Source organism: Podarcis muralis, chromosome 2 (genome assembly GCF_964188315.1).
Source record: "Podarcis muralis chromosome 2, rPodMur119.hap1.1, whole genome shotgun sequence".
Classification (NCBI taxonomy): Eukaryota; Metazoa; Chordata; class Lepidosauria; order Squamata; family Lacertidae; genus Podarcis; species Podarcis muralis.
Window position 1 is genome coordinate 42,550,842 of NC_135656.1, and position 25,803 is coordinate 42,576,644.

The 25,803-nt window shown below is 43.7% G+C and overlaps 2 protein-coding genes across 4 annotated transcripts; one reads left to right on the forward strand and one right to left on the reverse strand.

Moving 5' to 3' along the window:
- The first annotated feature begins 45 nt into the window (after window positions 1–45).
- PET100 (PET100 cytochrome c oxidase chaperone) lies at window positions 46–2,743 on the forward strand. Of its 2 annotated transcripts, none has more exons than XM_028717256.2 (4): window positions 46–160; window positions 927–1,013; window positions 2,086–2,118; window positions 2,339–2,743. In XM_028717256.2, exons 1-4 carry the CDS (start codon window positions 80–82, stop codon window positions 2,414–2,416), a joined length of 279 nt encoding a protein of 92 aa, XP_028573089.2. In that variant the 5' UTR covers window positions 46–79; the 3' UTR covers window positions 2,417–2,743. The 2 variants fall into 2 exon arrangements, with proteins under 2 accessions (XP_028573089.2, XP_028573088.1); XM_028717255.2 differs by having other exon boundaries at window positions 119–187.
- Window positions 2,744–12,298: 9,555 nt separating this feature from the next.
- Window positions 12,299–25,803, reverse strand: PCP2 (Purkinje cell protein 2). 2 transcript variants are annotated; one of them, XM_077924353.1, is made up of 4 exons: window positions 25,533–25,803; window positions 17,519–17,642; window positions 15,893–16,056; window positions 12,299–12,444 (listed from the first exon to the last, which is right to left on the reverse strand). In XM_077924353.1, exons 1-4 carry the CDS (start codon window positions 25,659–25,661, stop codon window positions 12,439–12,441), a joined length of 423 nt encoding a protein of 140 aa, XP_077780479.1. In that variant the 5' UTR covers window positions 25,662–25,803; the 3' UTR covers window positions 12,299–12,438. The 2 variants fall into 2 exon arrangements, with proteins under 2 accessions (XP_077780479.1, XP_077780478.1); XM_077924352.1 differs by lacking the exon at window positions 25,533–25,803 and adding an exon at window positions 22,876–23,035.

The following is a 25,803-nucleotide window of genomic DNA, read 5'->3' on the forward strand; positions in this document are numbered from 1 at the left end:
TTTCCTTTCTGTCTTCCGGTCGCCATGTTGCTTGCGGGAGCCATCTTCGGAAGACTTTAGGGGCGTGGCATATGCGAAAATGGGCGGGGCCAAAGGGTGGGCGGGGCCCGTTCAGCATCGGCCAAGCGGCGCCATGGGGGTGAAGTTGGAGGTGTTCCGGGTCTGTGGCGCGCGGGGTCCTCCGGGGGTGGGGATTTCTCTTTCGCAGACATAAAGTCTTGTGCAGCTCCCACGGGGCAAAAACCTCCTCTGGTGACTCGCCCCGGCAGGCTCTCTCTTCGCTCTGGGGGCTTGATGGCCAACATGCGAGTTTAATATAAGATCCTCCCCCCTTGGGGCCCTTCACGTGCCTCGGAGAGCTTCGTTTTAATGAGTTAGAATATATAACTGGAAGGGCAGGCAGCTCGATCGCTCGATCTTATTTTTAAGGCAATAGATGTAGTTTTGAATATCTGTTAGGTTTCATACATGCATAATGTTGGGAAGCACGTGAGAAAGAGCAGGTTACGCTTAGGGAAATGCCGTATGTCCTCCCCGAAGAGCAGGTCGGGGTGCTTACAATTCCAATGGGGAAACTGGTGAAATGCGCTGCTCGTTAATGGGCCCGAGGTGCCGCTGCGCCCTGCGTCTTCCTTCGCCCTAGAAGCACAGCCCTTAGTGTTGCCAGTGATCCCTTCCTTCTCTCCCTCCGCATCCTGGTGCATAATAACTTGGCCTGCAACCTAGATGTGCTTCTCTTCCTTTATGCCATTTCTCCTTTCTACCCTTACCTCTGCCATATGATGGTCGTCCTCCTGACCTTTTAGCAAGGGATGAGAGGAAGCTTCTGCCGTTAAGGGCCAGATTGGGCAAAATCTAATAAAACCCTGCAAAGTGTCCCAATGCACCTGTATTACCATCTGACTTCCTATCTCCTTCTCTTGCAGATGATGCTGTATTTATCTTTTCCTGTTGCTATGTTCTGGATTTCAAATCAGGCAGAATATTTTGAAGAATATGTTATCAAGCGGAAGGTCAGTTTTCTCATGTAATTAGAAAGGGAAGAACAGGGTGGAGTAATGAAATCATTTCCAAACCTTTCCTGTGAGGTTTTATCTGGTTTTTTTTTTTAAATTCTCATGCTGATTTCACCTCCGGAATTGGAAAATAAAAACCCAGGCTTCCTTTTATTGCATTTTACTCAAAAGCCATATGCTGGGAGCCTGGCTTCTACAAGCAAGTACTGTATGCAAAAGCTGGCATTGCACACAATGCATCTAGTTGCTTCTGGTCTGCTGTTCAGCAGGAGTCATTGGTCTGTAAATAAACAAAATTAATAATAATAAGTGGAACCTGCAGCAAAATGTTGCAGCATATATTCTCTCCTAAAAGGAGGCTTCCTGTTCAGGGTTCCAGTCAGCCATTCCCTCCAAGGAGGGCTTTCCACTTCTCTCCTCTTCCTTTTTAATTTTTCCGCTCTCAGTCTATTTTCTATGAGCATTCTTAACCCTGGGCTATTTGTGGGGGCATTGCCTCTTTCAGTTTTAGTTTTAAAGACACCCTCTCCCACTTCTGCCACTATCAGGGTTACCCCAAGCATTCCGATGCTGTTCCTTGGTGGCCCCATTTGGGTTATGCTACTGTCTGTACTTGATTCCTGAACTATTAGGAGAATAAACAAGATTTTCTCAACTGTGTTAAGAGGCCAGGACTTATCTCTTTCTTTCCTATGTAAATGTTCTTCTTAGGCATGAGACTCTTAATCTCAGGGTCTTAGGTTTGAGCCCCAGGTTGGACAAAAGATCTCTGCATTGCAGGGGGTTGGACTAGATGACTCTAGTGTTCCCTTCCAACTCTACAATTCTGATTCTATCCCCAGTGACAGTCTCTTGAAACTTAGGAAGGCTTTTCAGTTCTCATAGAATTTTGGTTTGTTCGCTCACTCGAGCTGGCTGTATTTTCCCTGCCCTCTTGGTGTTTTTGACAAATTTGCCTGCTTTCTGATTGTACAGCAATGGAAATTTAGGTGGCATGGTTTTAATCTGTTTCAATATAAAAGCAGGACTCTCCAATAATATGATTCCCTTTTTAATCCTTTTCCTTCAGAGAGAGATATATCCACCTGAAGATAATTACCAGGTAAATATGCCTCAACAATGAATACTGCATGTCTAATCCAGGAGTGGGGAACCTGTGACCTTCCAGATGTTGGTCTGCAGCTCCCATCTTTCCTGACCATTGGCCATGCTGGCTAGGACTGGTGGGCATTGGGATTCCAACTGGAGGGCCACAAGCAGCCGACCCCCGGTCTAAGCGAACAAATCATTTATGATGAAATTGGCACTTCTGTCTTCTCCAGAGAAAAGAACTGGAAGACTTCAAAGAGAGAATGAGGAAGGAACACGAGAAGCGGATGCTGCAGTCAGCTAAGGAATAATGATGTACCATCATCCCCTTTCTCCCCAGGGTTTGATGCACTCTCAAGAAAGTTGTCATCACAAATCTCCTACTTTAACTTAATAAATGCCCTCTAAAACACTTTTTGTACTAAGAGATGAAGGGAATTGCAATGCAGTTTCACTTTGCATTCCTGAATAGTGGTTCTGTGCATGCCTCCATGGCCATCAACGGAAAATGGGAAGAGGATGTAGGCTCCTTCCTTCGTGTTCTTCTGGCTCTTGCTGGGTGAAGCTGCTGAACCCTGTCTGCAAGTTTGGCAGCTGTCTTAGGAGAGTCACTTTGAATAAAAAGTTCTGTATAGAAAGACTGAATCTGTATGTCTTTCAGTAAAGTTATCTGGGTATCTTCAGAGATGCAAGTTATATTTCACTTGTCCTCCTTGGACTGAAGATCTATTTTATCCAGGTGGGTCCTTCTGCACTGCTTTCTTCTCTTATTGCTCTGGTTTGCACATCACATTAAACCATAGTAAAATAAACTATTGTTTAGTGTGAATGGGCTGCTAAAAGCATGGGTGCGAGACAGATGGCTGAACAGGCCTTTGATTTGCTGGAAAATATGCAATTTTATGAAGATGGGAGAAAAGTAGTTTGGTGCTGCAGGTGAACAGCCGGCCATGATCTCTCTTTTACATTTTGTCAAACTTTCCTTCTTGTGACTTCTGAAAACTAAAAGTACAATCCACCCCCACCCCCCGATAACTCTGTAATTCTGGCAGTCCCATTGTGTAATCACCCAGTGTATTGAAAGCTTGATAGTTCAATATTCAAAATCCAACGTACTTTCACGATGTTCTGTTCTTGCTGGGCACGACCCTGTTCCATAAATGACTACCCATTTTACACTCTGTTCCGAGAAACCTTTTTTAATTGCATTTATACATTTGAGGCAGCACTTGCCTCAATGTCCAAGGGAACACTGCTAGGCATGTTAAGAGGGATAGAAGTAGAGGAATCTGATGTGTATGTGGGGAGGGGGACTTTGTGGGTAGAACTGCTTGCATCCTATGGGGAAGCAGTGCCAGGGCTTAGTGGATTTGAGAAACAAGGTGCGTGCTTGTGTCTTGGGTAGCAGGACTTGACAAATATCTCATGCAAGGACATTGAAAGAACCTCGTTATCAAAAATATTTGTAGATTACATCCCTACTGCTGGGGTGGAGGAAATGTGAGATTAAAGCAAAGCACGGTAGATTTGGGAGAGGGGGTATTGCAGATCTGTGCCTTTAGGAGGAAGTGCTAGGATCCTGGGCACTGACAGGTTTGGGGGTTGGACTTTTTACTTTGCCCTTGGCAGCTTCAAGCTGCTTGCCATGGATGCGGTTGATGAAAGAGAAATAATCATCCATGGGTGCAATGGGAACAACTGATATATCTGAAGCGGCACCTTCTGGTAAAGCCAAGTCCTTGCTCTCCTGTTGAAGCAAAGAGAAAAGTCAGTTTCACCCCAGATTCTTCTTTCATGTCTTCATTCGGCATCTAATCTCATCCATGACCCTGATAGCCTAAGACTAGCCTGCATGAACATAGATTATACCTTCCTATACATCAAAATCCCGACCGCAGCAGCTTTGTGCAGTAAACAACCTCTAGTTCCCCATCAGAACCACCATTAGCACCATCCACCCTTTTCTGTCACTCATATAGTCCACATTACTATACCGACAGCTCAGGCCACTGGGTAGAATCTCAAGGTCTTCTGTCCTCCTAAGGACAGGCAACTCTGGTCTATTAGGTCACATCACTTCCAAACCATCTGGAAAAGATGCGTCAGTTGTGAAAGGTACGCATCTATTGAAAGACGTTTTGGGCACCCTGGTGGTTATCACCAATTGAAGCTTTGTTACTCAAACCGTTTGGTATAAAAAGAGGACGTGGCCTACATATAGAGATTACTGAGAGATCAAGAAGGAAAATAGAAATTAAAAGATTATGAGGAAATTAAAGACCATTTTCAGAGTTGGCTGCATTACAGACAAATACATGAAATGTACAAGGAAGATAATAAGAAGGGGTTTGGCTATACAATTTCTAGATTTCAAAAGGAAGTTATAGAAGAAGAAGTGAAGCTGCTGAAGAAAGCATATAGTATTCTGCTAGAATGGGAAACAAAAGATGAAGAGGTCAAATCAGTTATAATCAAATGGGCACAAGATATAGGACACTATATAGTTTGAGGACTGGAAAAAGCTGTGGAAGGTAGATTTGAAATTGTTCTCTGACTGTTCTCTGCTGAAAGAAAACTCTATGAAAACGATGTATAGATGGTATATTACACCAGTACAAATAGCAAAAATGTATAAAACCGGGTCAAACATATGTTGGAAATGTAAAAAAGGTACTTTCTATCATGTGGTGGGAATGTAGAGAAGTTAAAATTTTTTGGGAAATGATATATAATGAATTGGAAAAAAATGTTTTAAATGGCATTTGTAAAAAACAACAACCCCAAAAGCATTTTTGTTAGGGATTGTAGGACAAGACCTGCCAAGGGAAAAAAAAATTATTTATGTATGCTACAACAGCGGCAAGAGTCTTGTTAGCACAAAGATGAAAGAATGAGGAAATCCCAACGAAAGAACAGTGGCAAGAAAAATTGATGAGGTATGCTGAACTGGCCAAGTTGACATATAAACTGTGTGACAAGGACAATCATGACTTCAAGGAAGAATGGGAACTTTTCACAAATTATTTAAAAAGTCAACAAAATGATTTGGACTCCTTGGCAGGTTTTGAATAAACCTCCACAAATTTATTTGTTGAATATATGATCGATAAGGCAATGGTATGTACAATTTTACAATATGCAGAGGATAATACGTGTAAAGAAACCGGAGAGAGGAACTGAGGGAAGTCCCTGGGGGAGGGGAGGGGATAAACAACGGGGGGGGGGGGGATGTAAATGGATATATTGATTGATAAGCTGGTTGTGTGTGTGTGTGTGTGTGTGTGTGTGTGTGTGTGTGTTTTGGGGATTCAAGTTTAGGTGAGATGGATGACAACATTTGTTATTACACGGAAAGCAGAAGATAAAAACTTAGCCTGTACTTTTAAGTACTATTTCCATAGCTAGGTTCCTTACCAGTGTTGCTCAGTTTCCACAGGCCTTCATTTCCTGCATCCCTCCCTCTCAGAGTCCACACATAAACGCAGATTACAAATTTCATTTCTTCCTCTCTGCCCAAGTGCTGCTCTTTCAACCACACATACAGCATACATGAGCACACACAACCTATTCAGAAAAGACTCCATGGGTAAAGTGCTTGCCATTCCCCCAACCTACCAAATCCAATTTTTCACAACCCAAAACACAACAGGGCCACCCAATTGGCTCTTTCAGGCACTGTGGTGGCCCTGGGCACCAGGTTGGCAATTCCTGTCATATGGGTACAGTGTTGTTGATGAAAGGTTTCAGTGTGCCTCTGACCAGATCTGTATATCCTTCAAGTTTCAAGGGTCTGGAACAGTTTGTGTTTCAGGGAAGAATGGCTTGAGGGGATCAGCAACAAGGTTACTTTAAAGATTTAATTTTGTGCACTCTCTGTTTTAAAGGAGTTGTTCATAGTTTGCAAATACGGAGTCTGATACTGAAGTAGGATGCAGGGCTTAGACCAGGGGTCTGCAACCTTTAAGACAAAAAGAGCCACTTGGACCCATTTCCGAAGGAAAAAAAACTGGGAGCCGCAAAACTCGTCATTATAAAAATAACTTTTTTGTCACCTTTTTTATTATTTCTTTGACCCCTCAGAATTACTCCTCCTCATAGAAATAAACGTTAAATTAACAAGTTACCTTTTTGTGTGTGTGTGTGTGTGTGTTCTTCACTCCCCTTCAAAACAGTGACCAGCGTACATGCCCCCTTTCAATGCAGTGACCAGCGTACATGCCCCTTACAATGTAGCAGGCGGGCGGGCGGGAAGGTGATGTCGGGATGGTGCGTGACTAACGCATGCACCGCCCCCATGCGACGTCACAGCCAGTACAGCGCCCGCCACAGTGGGGAGTGTTGGGACGCACAATGCGCCTCCTCCCCTCGCTAGTATCCGCCCAGGAGCCGCGGCACAGGTGTAAAAGAGCCACATGCGGCTCCGGAGCCGCGGGTTGCAGACCCCTGGCTTAGACGTTAGCACAGTGTGAAGAAGGAAGATGAATTATGGTGCAGCCAAAGAACTTAGAAGCACTGTGGTTCCTATTACTGTTGTCAGCCAGTATCTTGTCTACTGTCCAGGGAATCAAGGTGTCGTACACTTCAGAGGCAGATCTGGATGAGTTGCTACACATTCTCATCCCAACCTCAAATTGCCTGGCTGTAGTGGTAGAATTTGCCTTTTTCCGGCAATAATTGCCTCTTCATTTTTGTGCCATGGGAGTGTGGAGATCAGCACTTTCAAATGTGCTTTGGGTGATTTGCAAAAACCCTTTTTTACCAGTACAAAGCTAACTTTGGGCCAGATAGCTTATGGCAGACATCTATATACATGCCTTATTTTTTAAAAAAGAATCCTTGCTGAACGTAAGATGGCAAAGCAGCAGTGTACGTGGTGAATCTCTTCACAAGAACGAGATCCACATTGATCTCTGAATAGATGCATCCACTCTTGGAATGGAGATAGAAGATGCACCAGGAAGCCAATGTGTGTTCATGTGTTTCAATCAGTGATTCTGCTGCCAACTTAATTTGCTGATGTTTGTGTGCTTCCAGAGTGGATTTTAAATAGAGGAGGAATGGCTGGCTGAGGATAGCTGCTGAAGCCAGTCTGCACCCACTTTCTTCGGTCTCACTCTGTTAATCATTGGCTGACAGCTGCTTATCCTGTTACAGAAGGTGGAATTATGTTACTCTGCAGTATCAGTGTACCCATGGGTAGATCTCATTGATGTGTGTGATTTGACCTGGGCATGGTGTACATGGAATTTAAGTCTGGATCAGAACGTGGGCATCACAGACTTGTTGGCTGAGCTTTCTGCTTATATATGAACCATAAGCCACCAAGGAACCTGTGATTCCCAATGCATACAATCCAACATAAAATTATGTGCACTTATGAAGGCTGATGGTGGGTGGCTAACTCTGTGTTGGGCTGCGATGGATATGTGTGTCATCACTCCATATTTATTCCAGGGAGCATCTCCACATAGTCACTTAATGTGTGCTCTTTCTTGCCTTTTTATTCCCATTACTTACACTTGCGACTAGTTATTGTAGTTGCTCACACACTTGATGTGTACGCACCACACCATACATACATGTTGGCATGCATATGCACCCCTTGTGCTCACCTTCTTGCCAAATAATTCCTAAGTATCAATCCCTCTATTTCTTAGCTATGTTCAGGGGTCACGGCTCATTCTTATGTAGCCAAAATGGCACTACTACACCCCAAAACAGTATTAAAGGTAAAGGAGACCCCTGACCATTAGGTCCAGTCGTGACCGACTCTGGGGTTGCGGCGCTCATCTCGCTTTGTTGGCCAAGGGAGCCGGCGTACAGCTTCCGGGTCATGTGGCCAGCATGACTAAGCCGCTTCTGGCAAACCAGAGCAGTGCATGGAAATGCCGTTTACCTTCCCGCCGGAGCGGTACCTAGTTATCTACTTGCACTTTGACGTGCTTTTGAACTGCTAGGTTGGCAGGAGCAGGGATCGAGCAACAGGAGCTCACCCCGTCGCGGGGATTCGAACCACCAACCTTCTGATCGGCAAGTCCTAGGCTCTGTCATTTAACCCACAGCGCCACCCGCGGCCAAAAACAGTATTACCCATGCACAAAAAGGAGGTATGAGCAAGATGGAGGTGTGTGCATACACAACCACACATGCTTATGCATGCTCTATCCAACTACTTGTGCTGTGTTTCAGTGAGTGGTTACTACATGTGCGCGTTCAGGGATCAGGTTTATGTTTCTTGATTTTATATGTTCATTTATTGCATTTATAGTTCACCTTTTTCTCTGAGGAGCTCAATGTGGTATACCTGGTTCTCTCTCCTTCTCATTCAATCCATACAACAACCCTGTGAGGTAGGTTAGGCTGTGGCAGTCATTCTCACAGTTTCTGTTATTGTTGTTCCGCATTTTTCCCCTGACAGGGACTCAAGGCAGCTTACAGCTAAAATTTTATTTCATTCCATTTGTCTGTGGAAGGCATTGATCCCTTCCCTCACACATTTTTTTCTTTACAACAACCTTGTGAGGTAGGTGAGGTTGCAATTGGCTCAAGGTGACCAATGTTGATGTGTGGATGACGTCTGTGTGAAGCAGGATCCAGCACAGGAGATGCTTCCTGATGGAGAACAGACTGTCCCTATTTTCCTCGGAGAAACATTGGAAGGAATGTAACCATATACTTTCCACGCAAATGATCATCACAGAAGCTCAGTGGCTACTGATCCTACAGAGGGGGATTTAGAGCAGAGAAGCCTGGGGTGTAACTGTTTCCTTGCTACTTTGTTCCTTGTAAAGGGTCTTCCAGTCACCTGTTTTGTAGTGCATTCATGGTGTTTTGCAGTTAGGATGGTATTAGGCAGTTTCACACGACCCTGCTTTCAATTCTGTATGCAGAGGTGGATTTGGGGTGTGTGTGTGCACGGCCGGTTCAGTGGCACTGGGCACGGAGCTGCAGGGGATAAATTATGATTTAGTGTGGGAGGTGGGAGGGGCACCAGATTTTGGCGTCTCCCAGGGCACTGCTGAAATTTGAAACCCCAAAATCCGCCATTGCTGTATGGACCTGGAAAGATTTTGGGGCAGACTTACTGCTATGTTTCCAATAAGTGCATATCCCATAACTTTCTGCTGGCATCCTGTAACTTTTTATACCACAAATATTCTGGGATGGTCCCGCTTTTGTGTGCAAGCGTGTCCTTCCAGATGACAGTATTGCAATAACTTTGGGGAAGCATCACAGAACAACTAGTAAAGTGGCATGATGTGTGTAAATCTACCACTAAGGCACTATTATTGGTCAATACGTGAGAAGAATTCCAGTCTGGAGAGGCCCAACCTCTCATCTTGCACCTTCTGCCATTTTAATATGTGTGGTGTGTGTGTGTGTGTGTGTGTGTGTGTGTGTGTGTGTGTTTTAACTCTCAGGGGTGGGTGGGCAATAACACAAATATTAATAGTTTAGTGTTTAGAGCATAGATAGGGAACCTGTGAACCACGAGATGATGTTGGACTCCCATCATTCCTGACTATTGGTTGTGTTGGCTGGAGCTGATAGGAATTAGAGTCACAACAACATGAACTGAATTAAACTGATTATTGCGATACATTTCAGTCAAGGTTCAGGCCTGCTTATAGGGCTGAATTGCCCTTGATCGCCCTGATGGATGATCTTTTATAGGGACATAGTCAGTGGGACTGTAGATCCTCTTATTCTTACTTGATCACTCAGCAACTTTTTACACCGTCGGCCTGTGATATCATGAACCAAATCAGTAAGATGGGTATTTGGGACACTGTTTTACAATGGTTCCGATCCCATCCCTGAGGTGTGCTTCAAAGAAGAGCATGGGTGATTGATATCTTTTGGCTCCCTGGTGATGGTGCTGTTCGATGCTGCAGGGACCATCTTGTCCCCAATGCTATTTAACATCTAGATGAACCATTCTGAGTGGGCATTAGTAGATTTGAGGTGAGGTGACATTAATATGTTTATGATCCCCAGTTTTATTTCTTTGGGACATCTGAATCAGGAGAGGCTATGAAATTGGCAAGGTTGAGGTGCTGTAAGTGAGCAGCTCTTGCGCTTGGATAATTGTTCAATTGCCTGTTTTGGACAGGGTCATACTCCCCCTAAAGAAGCAGGTTTCTAGTCTGGGGATAATCCTGGATTCATCTGTCATTAGAGGCCCTGTTGACTTCAGGGTTGACTTTTAGCAACTTCAGCTAGTAAGGCACTTACAGCTGTTCTTGGACCAGGATAGCTTAACCAGTGTCATCAGTGTACTATTAACCTCCAAACTGGATTACTATAATGTACTTTTTGTGGGGCTGCCCCAGAAGCTGCAGCTGGTGCAAAACATAGCATCTTGACTGCTTACTGGGGTAGAATATTACCACCATATTACATTAGTACTGAAGGGATTGCACTAGCTGCCGATTAGCTAGCAAGCTAAACTCAGGATGTTAGTACTGTTAGAATTCCTGCTCTGTGATTGCAGTCATAGGATTGTTGTCTATCACATGACGGTGCATGTTTTGACTCCACAGAGTGGGAAGTGATGGAGACAGGATGTTTGTGTTACTGTGTTCCGTGTTGTGGGACTATTGTCCTTTGTTCTTTCCCTTTGTTGTCTGATGCTAGAGAGAGAGGGAGCCATGTTGCAGTGCTTTGTGTGTGTTTATATGTAAATAAAGTATATTAGCAAAAATTATGAGTTGCTGAGGTCTGTCATGCAAGTTGCGAAGACTCTGTGGATCCCAAGTGTGCCGGTGTCTGTTGGCATCGGTCGCTGTGCTGTTCAGGCTGAAGAAAGCTTTTGAACGATCGACCAGGAGGAAGGGAACATGCCAGTTGGGCATGTGTCTCTGCCAGGGTCCTACTCGAGTGTAGGCTGAGCTCCTGACAAGTACTAGTGTGCAAAGCCCTGTGCGGTTTGGGACTAGGATCCCTAAAATATTATCTCATCCCTTATATATAACTGATCACCACTACTCAGCAGGAGAGGGCCTCTTGCAGTTATTGTCTCTACAGGAGGTTCATTTCATGTAACACAGGAACTGGGCCTTTGCTGTGGTGGCACCTACCCTTTGGAATTCCTTCCTGTTATACATCAGATAAGTGCTGTCTTTACTGTCTTTTGGATGCCTATTGAAGACCTTGGTTTTTTCCCAATAAGCCCTTTTAAGTGGAATTTTTTGTCTGCGTTTGTGTTGGATTTGAAATTGTTTTTATATATGTATTCATTGTGGATATTATGTTGCTTGTTTAAATTGCTTCAGAATGTTTCATAGGAAGCGATTTCAATGAAATCAATGAAAACAGCCAGAGGGTCACAGGTCCAATTATCGGTGTGTGTGTGTGTGTGTGTGTGTTTGTCAACATGTGTATACAATCCCACCACACTCATCCATGTGTTACTGTTCAGCCCCCAACACTTACCTTTTCATTCTATGGGCCACTTCTGACAGTCCTTTATTAAACTCATTTTAAGATTTGCCCTCCATGTGCTTTCCCCCCTATACCTACGATTTTTCTGCTCATTTACTACTAATGTGAAAAGGTCTGATTACCCATCTGGCACAGGGGTTTTGGAACATGGACTTGAGTCGCATCCAGATGACCGGTTTGTTAAGCATTTGTCCTGATTTTTTCATACAGAATTTGCGAGGGGGTTATAAGACGTTGGCCCTTTATTGAACATTCTGACTTGTTTGCAGGGAGGTTCAGTGTTGCTTCAAGCAAATGTAATCCCACACTTTCTGGAGCATTTTTCTGTCAGTTATTGCAAAAAGTTAACTTCGGATGGGTTGGGGAGGGAACAGAAAGCTAGTTTGTTGCAGAAGAGGTCCAAATCAGGTTTTAATTGTGCAACCTGAAATTGCCACTATGTGACTGGAGCCTTCTTGAAAATAGTGACACTGTATTTAGGTGTAAATTTATTGAAGTGGTTGTGACATGAAGGACACCCGTGAATTATGCTCAGTTCATCAGAGGGAAAGGCAGGATTCCAACTCCAGGAGCAGCTGGGAGTGACTTAGTGCAATTTTACCTCCCCCCTCTTACCATCACGAGAGCATGCTATTTGCAATGGTTGTTTCATGTACAAGAGTGCAGTTCTCGTTTCCCTGCTCCCTTGCTGCTAAGGGTCATCTGCTAAGGAAACCAACAAGGAAGAAACCATCTGAGTCTTTATTGGACTGGCAGGGCATGTACAGAGAATGAGCAGGGCGGGTACTGCAATGAGGGGTTGCTATTGGGCGAGTGGCGGAGTGCTGTGCTTGGTGGCATTAGGTCGGTGTCTGTCTGCCACCTTCCCTGATCAGGACTGGGGAGGTACTCATTTCTGCAAAGAAGAAAATACAGTGGTGGTAGTGCAGCCAAGGACGGGAGCGTTTCCTTCCCTATAGAGCTGCCCATGGCACATACAGACACATAAATACAGAAACATTGAACAGACTTCCATCAAGATTGCAAGAGGCTGTGGGTGGATGCAGTGTGTTCTGTCGCTGTTTCTCATATTCACTGATGACCTGCATCTCGAAGTGTTACCTGACACCACCTGCCTGTAGAGAGCCAAAACCATCTATTGTAGCCCCAAGCTAGGAATGGCTTGGCTATTGAGTGCCTAGGTCCAAGCACCCCAAGGATAGGAAAGGCAGAAAGACAGAAAGAAAGAAAGGCAGAAAAGCCAGAAGGAAGAAGGGAGGAAGGAAGGAAGGAAGGAAGGAAGGAAGGAAGGAAGGAAGGAAGGAAGGAAGGGGCTGCTACCTGAACCCTGGGCATTTGTGGGTGATTACCGTAATCTAGGCAAATGATGGCATTTTCAAGCTTTGCCTTTCATAAACTTCTGGACCCATTTCCAGCACTTAAAAAGTTGCTTCCCAGGCTTGCTTCACTGTTTCATGGATGTCAGGACCACAGGGTTGTCAAAAGGCAGGGCATGCCTTACTGCCCACCCTGTCCGGTGTTATGTACTAAGCTTGGATCCTAGAACAATAGGCAAGTAGGATCCTAGAATGCAACAACTGATTGGTCTTTCTCTTTAGCTAGATTCAGCTAATGCTCCTTCATGTGTAATGCCCCTTCTGTGGCCCAGAAGAAGTGTGCATAGATTTGCAGAGGCCCTATGTGTCTAGGTAATGCTCTCTCTGGCATTCACTTTACATCTATGCCACCAAGTCAAACCCAGCCCCAGGACATGAACAAGTTTTGTAGAAAGTGTCATCCTGGAGATGCCTCTTGTGGACACGACACAGTACAGCACAGACAAGGCCTCATGTTGTTCCAGCCAGAAAACACAGGAAAGAAACAGAAATAAACAGTTAATCAGTTGAATAACAAGGAGAATACCACAAGGCCACCCCAAGCAGGGCAAGGGTTAGTGACAGTCTGTCAAAGAGACTCAATAAGGAAGGTTAATACGTGCATCATTCAGGAGTATTAATGGGGCCACAGGGAAAAGACATTGTGCGGATATGTATGGAGGGACATCTTCTGAGGCGTAACTGCTCTTCTGTGCAGGGTGTGTGTTGCTGCTCTTCCTCAGTGGCAGAAAATGATAGATTGGCTACTTTGCAAAAGGACACTGAAAACAGGTTTGGTAATTTAGTTTTTATGGAGGAATTCAACAGAGCGCTGAGGAGATTGCTCCATCCATGCTAAGTCTACTGCTAGCCTGATGGAACCATGTTCCCTCTCCTCCTGCTGCATGCTGCTTTGGAGGTTCTCCTGGACCCTCCAATAATTTGGAAGTGCATAGGGGGAGAGGGAAATTCCCATTGCACAGGCTTCTCCTAGTGGGGCATGTTAGCTGACTCCAGCCCTCAAAGATGAGAAGCACAATATGACTGATTTACAGATAATGAGTGGTGTAGAACCTTGTGTTTGTTTATGCAGGTCTGGCTGGTAGATAGAACCAAGTAGGCTTGATGGGGTGAAAGGAAGAGAAGGAGAAGCTACTACATGAAGTAGCCCACAGTCCCATCTCGGAGGCCACAGTGGTTATGTAATGGCTAATCCCAGTCCCCTAAAGTCCGCAATGTACTTAAATAGTACATCTCCCTTGGAGGTACAAAGGGAAATGGCCCGCAAGAGAGCCTTTTCTATAATGGCTACAAAATTGTGGAATTTCCTCCTTACACAGGGGCATCAGACACTGTTTCTTGACATGGTCATTGAAGAAGTGCATCTTCTCATTGGCTTTTGACAGCTGAATCAGCATTGCTAGTCAGTGTTTTTTTTCTGGGGGGACACGGGTACGCATACCCCTAAACATTTTGTGAATCTTTGTACTTTTGTCCATTTACTGTATTTATTTTTCCCGATTTGAACAATAAAATGGCGATTTTCTGGAGTAAAAATGAGAGTACCCCTAAACATTTTTAAAGAAAAAAAAGCACTGTTGCTAGTGTCTCCCCATATACCGTCGGTTTTGTTGATATGTACATATGCATTGTATGGCACTTTGGGGTGGGGCTGTTTTATTTTATTATACTCTTTAAAAAATTTTTTTAGATGGAACCTGCCCTGGGACTTTATGGTGAAGGGCAGGTAACAAAAGTAAATGATGATGATGATGATGATGATGATGATGATGATAGTATATGCAAGCAGAAATACATTTGCTGTATGTTACAATTTTGTAGATATAAATAGAATTAAGGTGGCCTGAGAGAAAAATAGAGAATAACGGTATGTGGGTGTATGCATGCGTGTCTGCTTTTTCGCATTAAAATCTTGAGTTACTTGTGTCAAGTGTGAATGCTATTAATGTGGAAACAAACAAACAAACAAAAATCAGAAGCCTCTTAGTATGCAGACATGCAAAATAAATTATGATGATACCAACTTTGTGTCAACTCCTTGCCATCTGCTCTGTGTAGAGATGGTAATAAGTGAATCCTACTTGTTGCTGCAAATGAATGTGGGAACTAGCAGAAACTCTTGTTAACAGACAATAGTTACCAGTTGGGCTTTAAGCATCAGTTTAGCTCTAAGAAAATGTGAAGCAAACAATTTTAGTAATAAAAGGTAAGTTTTCTGCTAGTGTGCAGTGTCCTGAGGGAACAAGTGATACTGCCCTCTAGTAGGAAGAATGTCTTTTAAGCAAAAATCATGGTAGTGGCATAGATGAAACTGATGTTTATTAGAATATAGACAATGCTGCTTTTCAGGGTATTGAATGCATTATATTTTCTTGGTATTCATCCTCCTACTTTCATCTCTAGTAAACATATTTTGCAGGTTTTTTTAATGCTTGCACAACAATACATGAACTTTGATGGTGGTATGTTGGCGGTGAAATGTTTGCATTTTGTTTTCACTGTGATATCTTTTGAGGATTTTTACTGCTATTATTTGCATTATTTTGCCATTTCAGCTTGTTCTCCATTTCTGTTATTGTTCAATATTTGATATGGTTTTTAGTGATTGGTGTGAATTGCTTATGTATGTCACCTTTTAGAGTGGAAGGACAGGGCAAATATTTTTAAAAAGTACATCAAGTCCAATGAGCCACAGTGCCTCTACAAATCCTATTGCTTGTTTCCAGAAACAAGCTGTGTTTGCAGAAACAGGCTGTGACTGTGACATAGCCTGACTCACGTGCATTTCCAGCTGTGCTACAGTTTTACTGTGCAGGTAACTTTTGGGGCTGGACCTAGACTTAGACATGCGGGTCTTCCATTAGTCCCATTAACAGGGACTTCATGGTTCTGCTCTAAGCATGTCTAAGTCAAGATAGAACCCAGAGTCTCCCTGCCCTGCCCACTGCTTTCCCATCTCCCTCTCACCTTGGTGGCCCCAGAGGCCGGTTTGTTGCTGGCATTACGGTCAGCGTTTTGGAAGCCTGGGAGGTAGTTGAAGCTGACCCGCTGGTCGTCCATCCGCCGGCTCTGCGTATGCGCCAGCATATCCATGAAGTTGTCCATCTCTGGGGGTGGGCTGGGGCTGTTCTCTGCCCAAGAAATGGAAAAGGGCATTAGGGAAAGGCATACAGAGGGAGCACAGCACTGGGACTGATCTTGCCTCCCTTAGGTATCATGGACTTCTAGCAGTCAGTATTTGGTATCAGATTCAGCAGAAAGAGCACCCTCCCATTAGCACAACAGTTCTCTGTGGAGTATAAGGGATGTGGGTGGTGCTGTGGGTTAAACCACAGAGCCTAGGACTTGCCGATCAGAAGGTCGGCGGTTCGAATCCCTGCGACGGGATGAGCTCCCATTGCTCGGTCCCTGCTCCTACCAACCTAGCAGTTCAAAAGCACATCAAAGTGCAAGTAGATAAATAGGTACCACTCTGGTGGGAAGGTAAACGGCGTTTCCGTGCGCTGCTCTGGTTCGTCAGAAGCGGCTTAGTCATGCTGGCCACATGTACGCCAGCTTTCCTGATACAGAGCTGGGGGTGGGTAAATGTGTCAGTTTTTGTCTCTCTCAGTTACACATTTACCCAATATTACACTTATGCCTACTATACAATTTTTCACAAAACAATTTCCTGTAATATGAATTTTTTAATATTTTATCTGATATATATATATATTTTATGCACACTTTATGCTACAGCTGCTATATATCCGGGATTTCAAAGGTGGAATCGACATCTGGGGGGAATTTCCAAAAGGCGGTGCTTCGTCCTAGATCTTAGGCATGTGTTTTTTAAAAACAAAAGCTCAACAATTTTGGGCTTTTCTTACAACATTTCAACAGTTTTGTGGTGTCCTGGTTTTTACTTTTTGAAATATGACTACCCTAAATATGCATTTTTTTGGTACATGCTACTTGGCTGGAGAGCTGCAATAAAATATTTGGAGAAGTATGAATTCCAAAAGATGGTTGCATTTTGCTCTGCGTATTCTTTTGAAAAGTGCAAAGACAGCTTGACCTCTAAATGCAACTGAGGGAGAAATTTAGCATAGTACTATGGCAATTGTCGCATCAGCGCAAGCTTTTCAGCTTGCCAGGAGGAATAATCCCCCCTTTCCTCTTCCTATTCACTATCCTGGGGGTTTCCCCAAACCATCCAGAACCATTTTTTGGGGTGGTGGTGGAAGCCCAGTTGTGCTAGAGGAAGTCCTTGTGTGGGCTTGCATAAGTGGGACTAGATATCAGAGTCCTACCCTGAATAAAATCTCTCTCTCATCCTTGCTTCATTGTGCAAAGATGCTTTCAGCTAGCTTTGTACCTATGATCTACAAATGCATTGGAAGACTTTATGACCTAATAGAATTTCAAAAGCAGTTGTTCACATATTACCAAAATCTGAGACTGGGGTCAGCAGTTTTATGAGAAAACAGCCTCCAAGGAGAGATGGACCTCACCTAGGCTTGGGGTAGTCAAGACCAAGAGCTGTGCTAGCTTTTGCAAAAATGTGCCCACTGACCAGAACTTGCCCCTCACACCCAGCCTTGGTTAACTCACTCTTCTCAGTGTCTGAGCCGCTCTTGTTGTGAACAATCTGAATGTTGCATCGTTGCTCATCCATGCGCCCTCCTTGTACATGGGTCAGCAGACTGAAGAATCCTTCTTGTTCTGGGGAACCCGACTGCAAAACAAGGACAACAAATAAACAGGGCCTGACATCATCTATCCTGTGCCCTTGTGGGTCCTCCCCTCTGGCTGGCTTTCATCAGCAACATGAGGAGCAAAGCTGTGTTGTTTCCTAACTTTTGCCAAAGCACTCAGCAGGAACTGCTGCAGGTAGGTGAGACACACACACATGCCTCCGACGGGGTTTTCAACCCTCTTATATGGTACTGGATTACAAACAGTTCTGTGGTGTCTTCCTCTGTGGATCCTATCTTCATCTGTCAGAGCTAGATTTTGGTGGGAAATGTGGAGAATACATCTTCCTCTGCCTTGTTGAACTTAACCAGTCAGGAAGTTACACAGCTTCCTATACATTTTACGTACAGTACAGGGATGTGTAGGCATAAGATAGGCATTACCAGTAACAGTACTTAGCATTTATATAGTGTATTTTGAGTGTACAAAGCAGTTCACACACATCGTCTCAATAATCCTTACAACAGCTCTGCAAGCACCTCTTTACCCTGGCTTTTGATGTTTGAAGTGTATGTTTTTGGACCCAACTACCCACACATCACATTCAGTATAATGCTGATTTCTGTTTCCAGATCTGCTTAGTAGGGCAATAGTTTCCTCCTCCCTTAATTTACCCCATTATGCTGGCTGATTCTCCAGTGGATTGAAGGTTGGTGATCTTACCCATCTTTTGACAGCAGTTGTGCCAACTTGAATAAATTATTGGGAGGGGGGAGGTAAGCCCCACCCCACATAATCAATCACATGATGTGGTGCATGAACACCATTTGAATGGCAATGCCCATCAACTTCGGAGGGGGGGGGAAAGCAACCTCAAATAATTTATTGGGGGAGCCAAAGGCACCTTGGCCCTATGTTTGACAGTCACTTTGTTTAAAGTCTGAAAACAAGGGATTTTTTGTAGCCTAAAGCCTAAGATTATGTTATGGACCATCTGCACTGTGAGACAAGTATCCTTGCAGTTAACAACTCTCCTTAGGATCATATACCTAGACCAGTGTTCCCCAACCTTGGGCCTCCAGCTGTTTTTGGACTACAACTCCCATCATCCCTCGCTAGCAAGACCAGTGGTCAAGGATGATGGGAATTGTAGTCCAAAAACAGCTGGAGGCCCAAGGTTGGGGAACACTGACCTAGACTGACACTGTCTTGTTGACGGACGGCTCCTCAGAGCACACAATGACACAAGGCCTCTCAAGCACACTCCACACATGCGACAAATTTCCAGCATGGCTATACCTTCTTTGTAGAACACTGCTTGTCTTGTACAGCTAATACAGCCATGTATCTTTCAAGGTGTGCACTTGCTGCAAGAACCCACAGTCAACTGGGGCTGCCTACCACATGTGCAGGTAATGGAACTGACACAGATGAGGCACTTCTAATTTCCTACACACACAAGACCTACAAAGGAACATAATGTGTGAAGCTGCCTCCTCAGTCACCAATATCTTCAGGCTAAAAAGAAGCATAAAGCCCCAACTTGCTCTGGTGCATAAGAGCTGAACTAAGCCAGCTGTGTCTGACTAAAGCAACTCTGAACAATGAGAATCCACCCACCTCCCCATGCAGCTGCTTCAATTACTTAATTCCCAATACTGCTAACGAGTGGTATTTTTCTACAAAAAGAGGTGCCTCCCTTGCAGACCCTCCAAGTGTCCCTATTTTCCAGGGACGTCCCTGATTTAGAGAAGCCGTCCCAGTTTCTGATTTGATCCCGGAATGTCCCACTTTTCCTTAGAAGGTCCCTGTTGGAGAAATATTGGAGGGTATGGAGTTATCCGACCCCTGAGCCGTCTGAAAGAAATCCTGTATAGGGAAGGTTTTTTAAAAAAATGTTTAATGTTTTATTATGTTTTTATATATGTTGGAAGCTGCCCAGAGTGGCTGCGGCAACATAGTAAGATGTGGGGTATAAATAGTAAAATTATCATTATGGAATGAGACATCGGAGACATTTTCATCGGAGAAATCTTGGAAGGCATGCCCTTCTTCTCTTACAATGGCACCCACCTGAGGGGTGCTGGAGTGGAGTTCAGACTGAAAAAAAAGCCCTGCTGCACATTCCTAGCCATTCTCAGTCTCTGATTATCATTTGCCTCCTCATACCAGATTTCTGGCGTTTCCGTGTGCGGCTCTGGCTCGCCAGAGCAGCGATGTCACGCTGGCCACGTGACCCGGAAGTGTCTCCGGACAGCGCTGGCCCCCGGCCTCTTGAGTGAAATGGGCGCACAACCCTAGAGTCTGTCAAGACTGGCCAGTACGGGCAGGGGTACCTTTACCTTTACCAGATTTCTAAGTGGTTCCTACAGCCTCTCTTGGAATGCTTTTATTCAGACAAGTCACTTTTTATTTTTCTCATTGATATAGTCAAATGACATCCCTTAAGAGGCTTATTTCATCAGAAAGCTAGGTTTCCCCACCCCCACTCCCTGTCCTTCTTCAAATAATAATTATCATAGGTCTGTGGACTTCAGGCTTTAGAAATGATAGAATTGGATGTGCAGGTTTGAGATTTTTTTTTTTTTAAAGTGTGAAATCTTCCATTTGCCTTTTATCCATCTTGTGAGTTCAAGGCTGAGCTGAAGTTTGAACTGGGGTATTCACAGCTCAGTGTTTTAACTGTTAAATGTGATTAAACTATTATACTATATGGAGCTAAGTTTCATTTTGTACAGTGTTTGAATTATCGGGAAAGGCAGCAGATTTTTAATGGAATCCACAAACTCCATTTTCATTCTTTGCCCAGGTTGTGGGTTTTTTTTTGCCAATCCATGCACCCCATTGGTTTTTTTAAAAAAACTATATCATAATTGGCTCCATAAATTTGTATACTATTTTGTGTTGGCCTAATAAACGTATTGCCATAATATGGATTTTGGAATTTTTTATAGGCTAACACAAGTTACCTTTTCCTTTTCTTTAGAAATTAATTTTTCATTAGAACATTAGATTTTCATATTAAAATGCAAATTGGGTTTTAGGTTCAAAGAAAATTTATTTCACTATCTATGTGGGAATAATGTCAACATTCACTTCAGGAAAACCACATGGTTAGAAAGCCATTGATCTCACCCAGGTATGTTTTTTTCTGTTCTGTTACATTATGAGAAATTATTGAGGTTAGGTGCAGTGTAGAGGTTGGGGGGTTTGGAACAGTCTTTCAGGTGTGCTTGCTTTAACAGGCCTTCTCTTTCATCTTCTAGATATAACTTGAGGGCTCCCAGCAGGTCAGAAAGTTTCTTTCTGACTTGAATATGAGGACGACTATAGCCTTTTACAAAAACTAAAAAAAAATAAACCGATTAAAATCTATGCAATTTCCTTTTAGGACTTTACCTTTTCTTTTCACAATGAAGTGTCTGCAAATGCATGCTTTGTTCTTTACTTAAACAAATGCTGCTGGATACACTACCAGGATGCAACACAGCCGCTTGCTTTTTTAAAGATTAAAAAAGAAAAATTATTTCCTAGACACAGTACAATAACAAACAACATTACACAAAGTTTGACTTCTTTCCTATTTCAGTTAAGAAGGAGAGTGCAGCTATGTATTGAAGTGCTGTATACTGAAGCGGCCTGTGCTTAATATTTTGGGGAACTGTTTTGGGGTTACATCACAGAGCCTAGGAATAAAAACTCCCTAAAATCAGCACCCTCTGTTGTGCGACAAGCCTGTGACTTGTTGTGATAGTGTAGCTGGCCACAGTGGAGCAATTAGGCAGCTGCAGCCTCTTTCTCCTGGCGATAGTAGTCCTTAGTTGGTATTCTTGAACATGTCCCAATGGAGCCCAGGTAGCCTGCTCCTAATCTGAGACAGCAGGCACAAACACAAAATAAATTATCCAAAATGAACCCAAACAAATTATATAATGTACTATTGAAAACATTATTTGCACAAGCACATCATTCCCTTTATTTCCAGTGTTCAGGCTGGGAGTGACATTATTTATGTAGCCAAAATGGTACTGGTCGTGTACAAGGCGAAGGTGTCAGCAGGTTTGGAGAAGCTCCAAGATTTGCAAAAGTAGAACAGAATGTAAGGAAAAATAGTAAACAGGGAAAAGGGAATCCACAAAGAGCCAGAGCCATAAAAACTCAAAGCTTCATAGCTTTGCAAGGCAAGGGAATGTCAGTGGAAGTGCAAATGGAATGGAAGGTCCTGCAATCCACACCCCCCCACACCTTTTAAAGTTCAAAAGTCTGATGCACCACAATAATCCTGCTGCTTATCCATGCACAACAGCACACAACCAACCTGTAACTGTGACTATCTTGTCACATCAGCAAACATTCCACATTTGCAGTTGTTGAATACAGATGAGTATGTGTGTGTTTGCATATATGCTTCGCATTGGCTACAAACTAATTGCATCAACTCAAATAAATGATATTCCAAAGTATCTGAAAACCTGTAACCAAAGAATTGTAGCATGAGTCCAAATCAATATGTGAAATTGCCTCAGATTATCCCCCCCCCCCCACGAAGCTATCTCCTTTCTTCAGGCTGCCCTTTCTTAGCCCATTGCCTACTTTGTTCCTCTCCTTCAATTACCTTTACTCGGGGCACCCCAAATCTTTCCTACCTTCTGGGTTCTCTTTCCAGCCCTCAATCTGTTTCTCCGAAGCTATTCCCATCCCTGGACCCTATATGTATAAAAGGTTTTCCATTAGAAAAGCTGGCCTGCAAATATCTTGACAGAATGTTCATGAACATTCATTGTCGCACACTGGCTCAGCGAATGGTTGTACACCGGTACAAGTGTAATACAGTACAGATTGTTACAGCACTGTGATTTCTTGTAGTACGATGATAGGATCAGGTGCATCAAATAGGCATGAACAAAATTGCATTGACCACCAAACAACAACAACAACAGCAACAACACAATTCTAACACAATAACTTAAAACAGCATAAAGCTATCATGAGTCCCATATGCAGAATATACTGTTACTGAAAGAGCCAGACAATTGTGGTCATTTTTCCAAGTCATCTGGCAACATGTAACAATCCCCAAACCCCTTATTTCTAGGGTTGGCAGCAACACACTTTTGTCTCTTTTACAGCTGTCTACAAATACTTCTTCATAACCCCCTTTTAGCTGTTAAAAAAAAAGAGTGTTGCTATTTGGTTCTCCCATTGTGCCCTATTTATATTTCTCTCCCCATATTGTATCAAATAATAATTTTTCTGTTGCATTGTACACTCACACACAGATAGCAGGTAGATGGGAAATAACTGCAGGTGGGTGGGAAATCTTCTACATATAAGTGTGTGGAAGACAACATCCATTGCTTGTTTATAAATCATTACCACAAACACTTGAGACCGCTTGGTAGGCATGTAACCTCTGCATCTTAAATTGGTCTATTCCCCACTTGCTCTTCCAAACCTGAGAGCACTGATTCAAGGAAGCACTGCAGCCTATTACCCTTGCCATACTGGTAATAAAATCAACCTTTGCTCTTTCCTATTTTGAGACAGAGCAACTGAATTCACCACATCCTCTCACAATTCCACAAAACAATTCAACCAATATCTGACTGCATTGTACAGCTGCGGAAGCATTATTTACCATTTCACGGTTAAGTGGGTCAAGAGGTTCTCAAGGCAAAGATAAGCCAATACTTTTTATAAGATTCAGAGTCATTGTGCTCCAGTCCAAGAGGTACAGTAGGCCTTTTCTGTGTCAAGGAGGGTTACTCATTTTGGTGAGCAGACAGAACGAAGAAGTAGCTTTGCAAAGTTGTCCATGTGATTGTCTATTTGTTTACCAACTATGCAGGCATAGTTGGATCAATGTCAAGCTGAGGTGTCCTGGCACCTTTCTAGCTCCTGGCTTCACTTCCTCTGATAATTTTCTAGCATTGACTAGGGAAAAGTGAGGAAGGATAAAGATCCAACTACAACATTAAGGAAGAACAAAAAATGGAACAGTGTTTGGATGCAACAGGGGAGTTGCTTAGGGCAGGAAGGCCTCAGGTATCATAACAAGGTCACGGTATATTGGAGGGAGGGAGTGGTGATTGTGGAAGATGAATACACAATACACAATACACAAAGATGGAAATTGGGGGGGGGGGAGTAGTCAATAACATCTTAGCCCTAGGGGTCAGGTGGCAGGGGTCAGATTGGTGAAACTGGAAGCAGTACACATAGAATCATAGAGTTGGAAGGCAACTCCTCTAGCCCACCCTGTTGCTGGTGCTTGATCTGTACACTAGCTTTGAAAGAAAGACACCCAACCCTAGTGCATTAGGAAACCAGAGGTATGCTTGGGTTAGAAAAAACACCAAGGGTACCTTAGAAACCAGACATGAGGGGGCAAAGAGAACAGAGCACCCTATTGGAAATCGGCAACTAAGAATTGGCAGGGTTAAGCTGATACAAAGGGGATTGAGGCCAAACTGTAGAGGAAGTGATAGACATGGAGGGGGAGGGAGGAATATCAGTCAGCACTGGAGCAAAGCCAGCAAGTGTTCAGAATTAAGGCATTAATCTCCTTTCTAACTGTGTGATCTGGTCCTCCTGCTGCACTAACTGAAAAATTAAACTTAATGGGGGCATTTGGCTACAAAGATATGCTTATTTATATGTGAGGTTAGTCACTACGTCTGGCAGTGTGATTCAAATGAATAAATGTGGCCCAGCTAGCCCCCCCCCCCCCCCATCTCAGACTTCAAGGCTCAAGTAACCACTGACAGGGACTGACATCTCTTCCCTAAACAGTCTGCCTCGTATATTTTTCCCCCCAACCACTCTTAGCAAAGACTCTTCATTCAGCTCCTTACTATCAGGCCCATTTATGTTTTAATCTAAAAACCACAGCTGCTTTTTTCAACACTCTTGAATTTTCAACATCCTTCAAAATGAAGGGTCAAAGAATGGTCAGAATATTATTCTCAGGAACCTCAAAGTGCCATGTTCCTTACCCAACCAGATATTGCATATGTCCTCTCTCTTGCTACCATGTTGCCCTAGATGTCCAAAAGTAGAATTCGTGTTTCTACTATAACCCTTTAATCTTGTTCAGAATCCCTAGTTTCCACAAGATGTTTTCCTGTTGAATTGGTGCTTCTTGTGTTCCTGTATCTCAGAATATGGCCTTGCTTTGAACCAGGGGTGGGGAACTTACAGCCCTCCAGATGTTGGACTCCAACTCCCATCATCCCCAGACAGCATGAGAGCTGTAGTTCAGCAAGAGCTGGAGGGCCACAGGTTTCCCACTACTGCTTTAGCCTGTGAAGTACCATATGACTAGAAAGGTCCCAAGAACCAAAGAATCTAGACCTCATTGTGTAGAACTGCTACCCCATCAAGCTGGGTATCACTTTGACAGCATTTTCCTTTAACTTTCAAAGTTGATAAAAGGATTTTGTGTTTGTACATGCCCTCGCATGTAATCACCAATTAGCTGGAAAAAACCAACCTGTTCATATTCTAGTGTCTTTCAATTATATCAACTTTATATCATTAGTTCTCACATTTAAATGCGGTCAGAAATATACCAATCCATAAAGTGAAGTCGCTGAAGGAAAGGGTTATTGAGTAACCAAATGAAAGGAGTGGGAGAGAGCCATCAGAAATGGACATGTCGGAATGCTACCAGAACAGAATGTGTGACGCATTTTCTTTTCAAAAGGTATCCAATTAATTGTGGGTCCAACCTGTCCATAAATGACTCCTGCTCCTTTCACTTCTATCAGCCAACCCTATTTTTGGATAAATGCCACTCCCCCAGCCCGTTTCCCCACCCCTGAGCCCAAACTCAATGGCTGCCACAGACATTCTAAGTCCCACAGCAGTGGAAAAACTGGATGAAGACCTCTATTTGCAGCCCGTCACACCATGTCCAGGCCAACCTTACCCCGCTTGATGGGTTGGATGCTGGCGCTGCCTCTGGCGCTGCCTCTGGCAATGCCTCTGGAGCTGGAGCTGGTGCTGAATCTGGCTCCTTTTTCTCCTCCTCTTCAGTTTTGGCTTCTACTGTTGTCATTGTGAAACACCCCTCCTGTAAGTACTGCTCAAAATAGGTTCCTTCCCCCAGCGAAAAAGCTGTTTATCCCCTTGAGTTGGTGGTATAGGACCTGTCGGCGCTGTGCACTTTCCCTGCCCTCTGGCCACTCTGACAGTCCTGA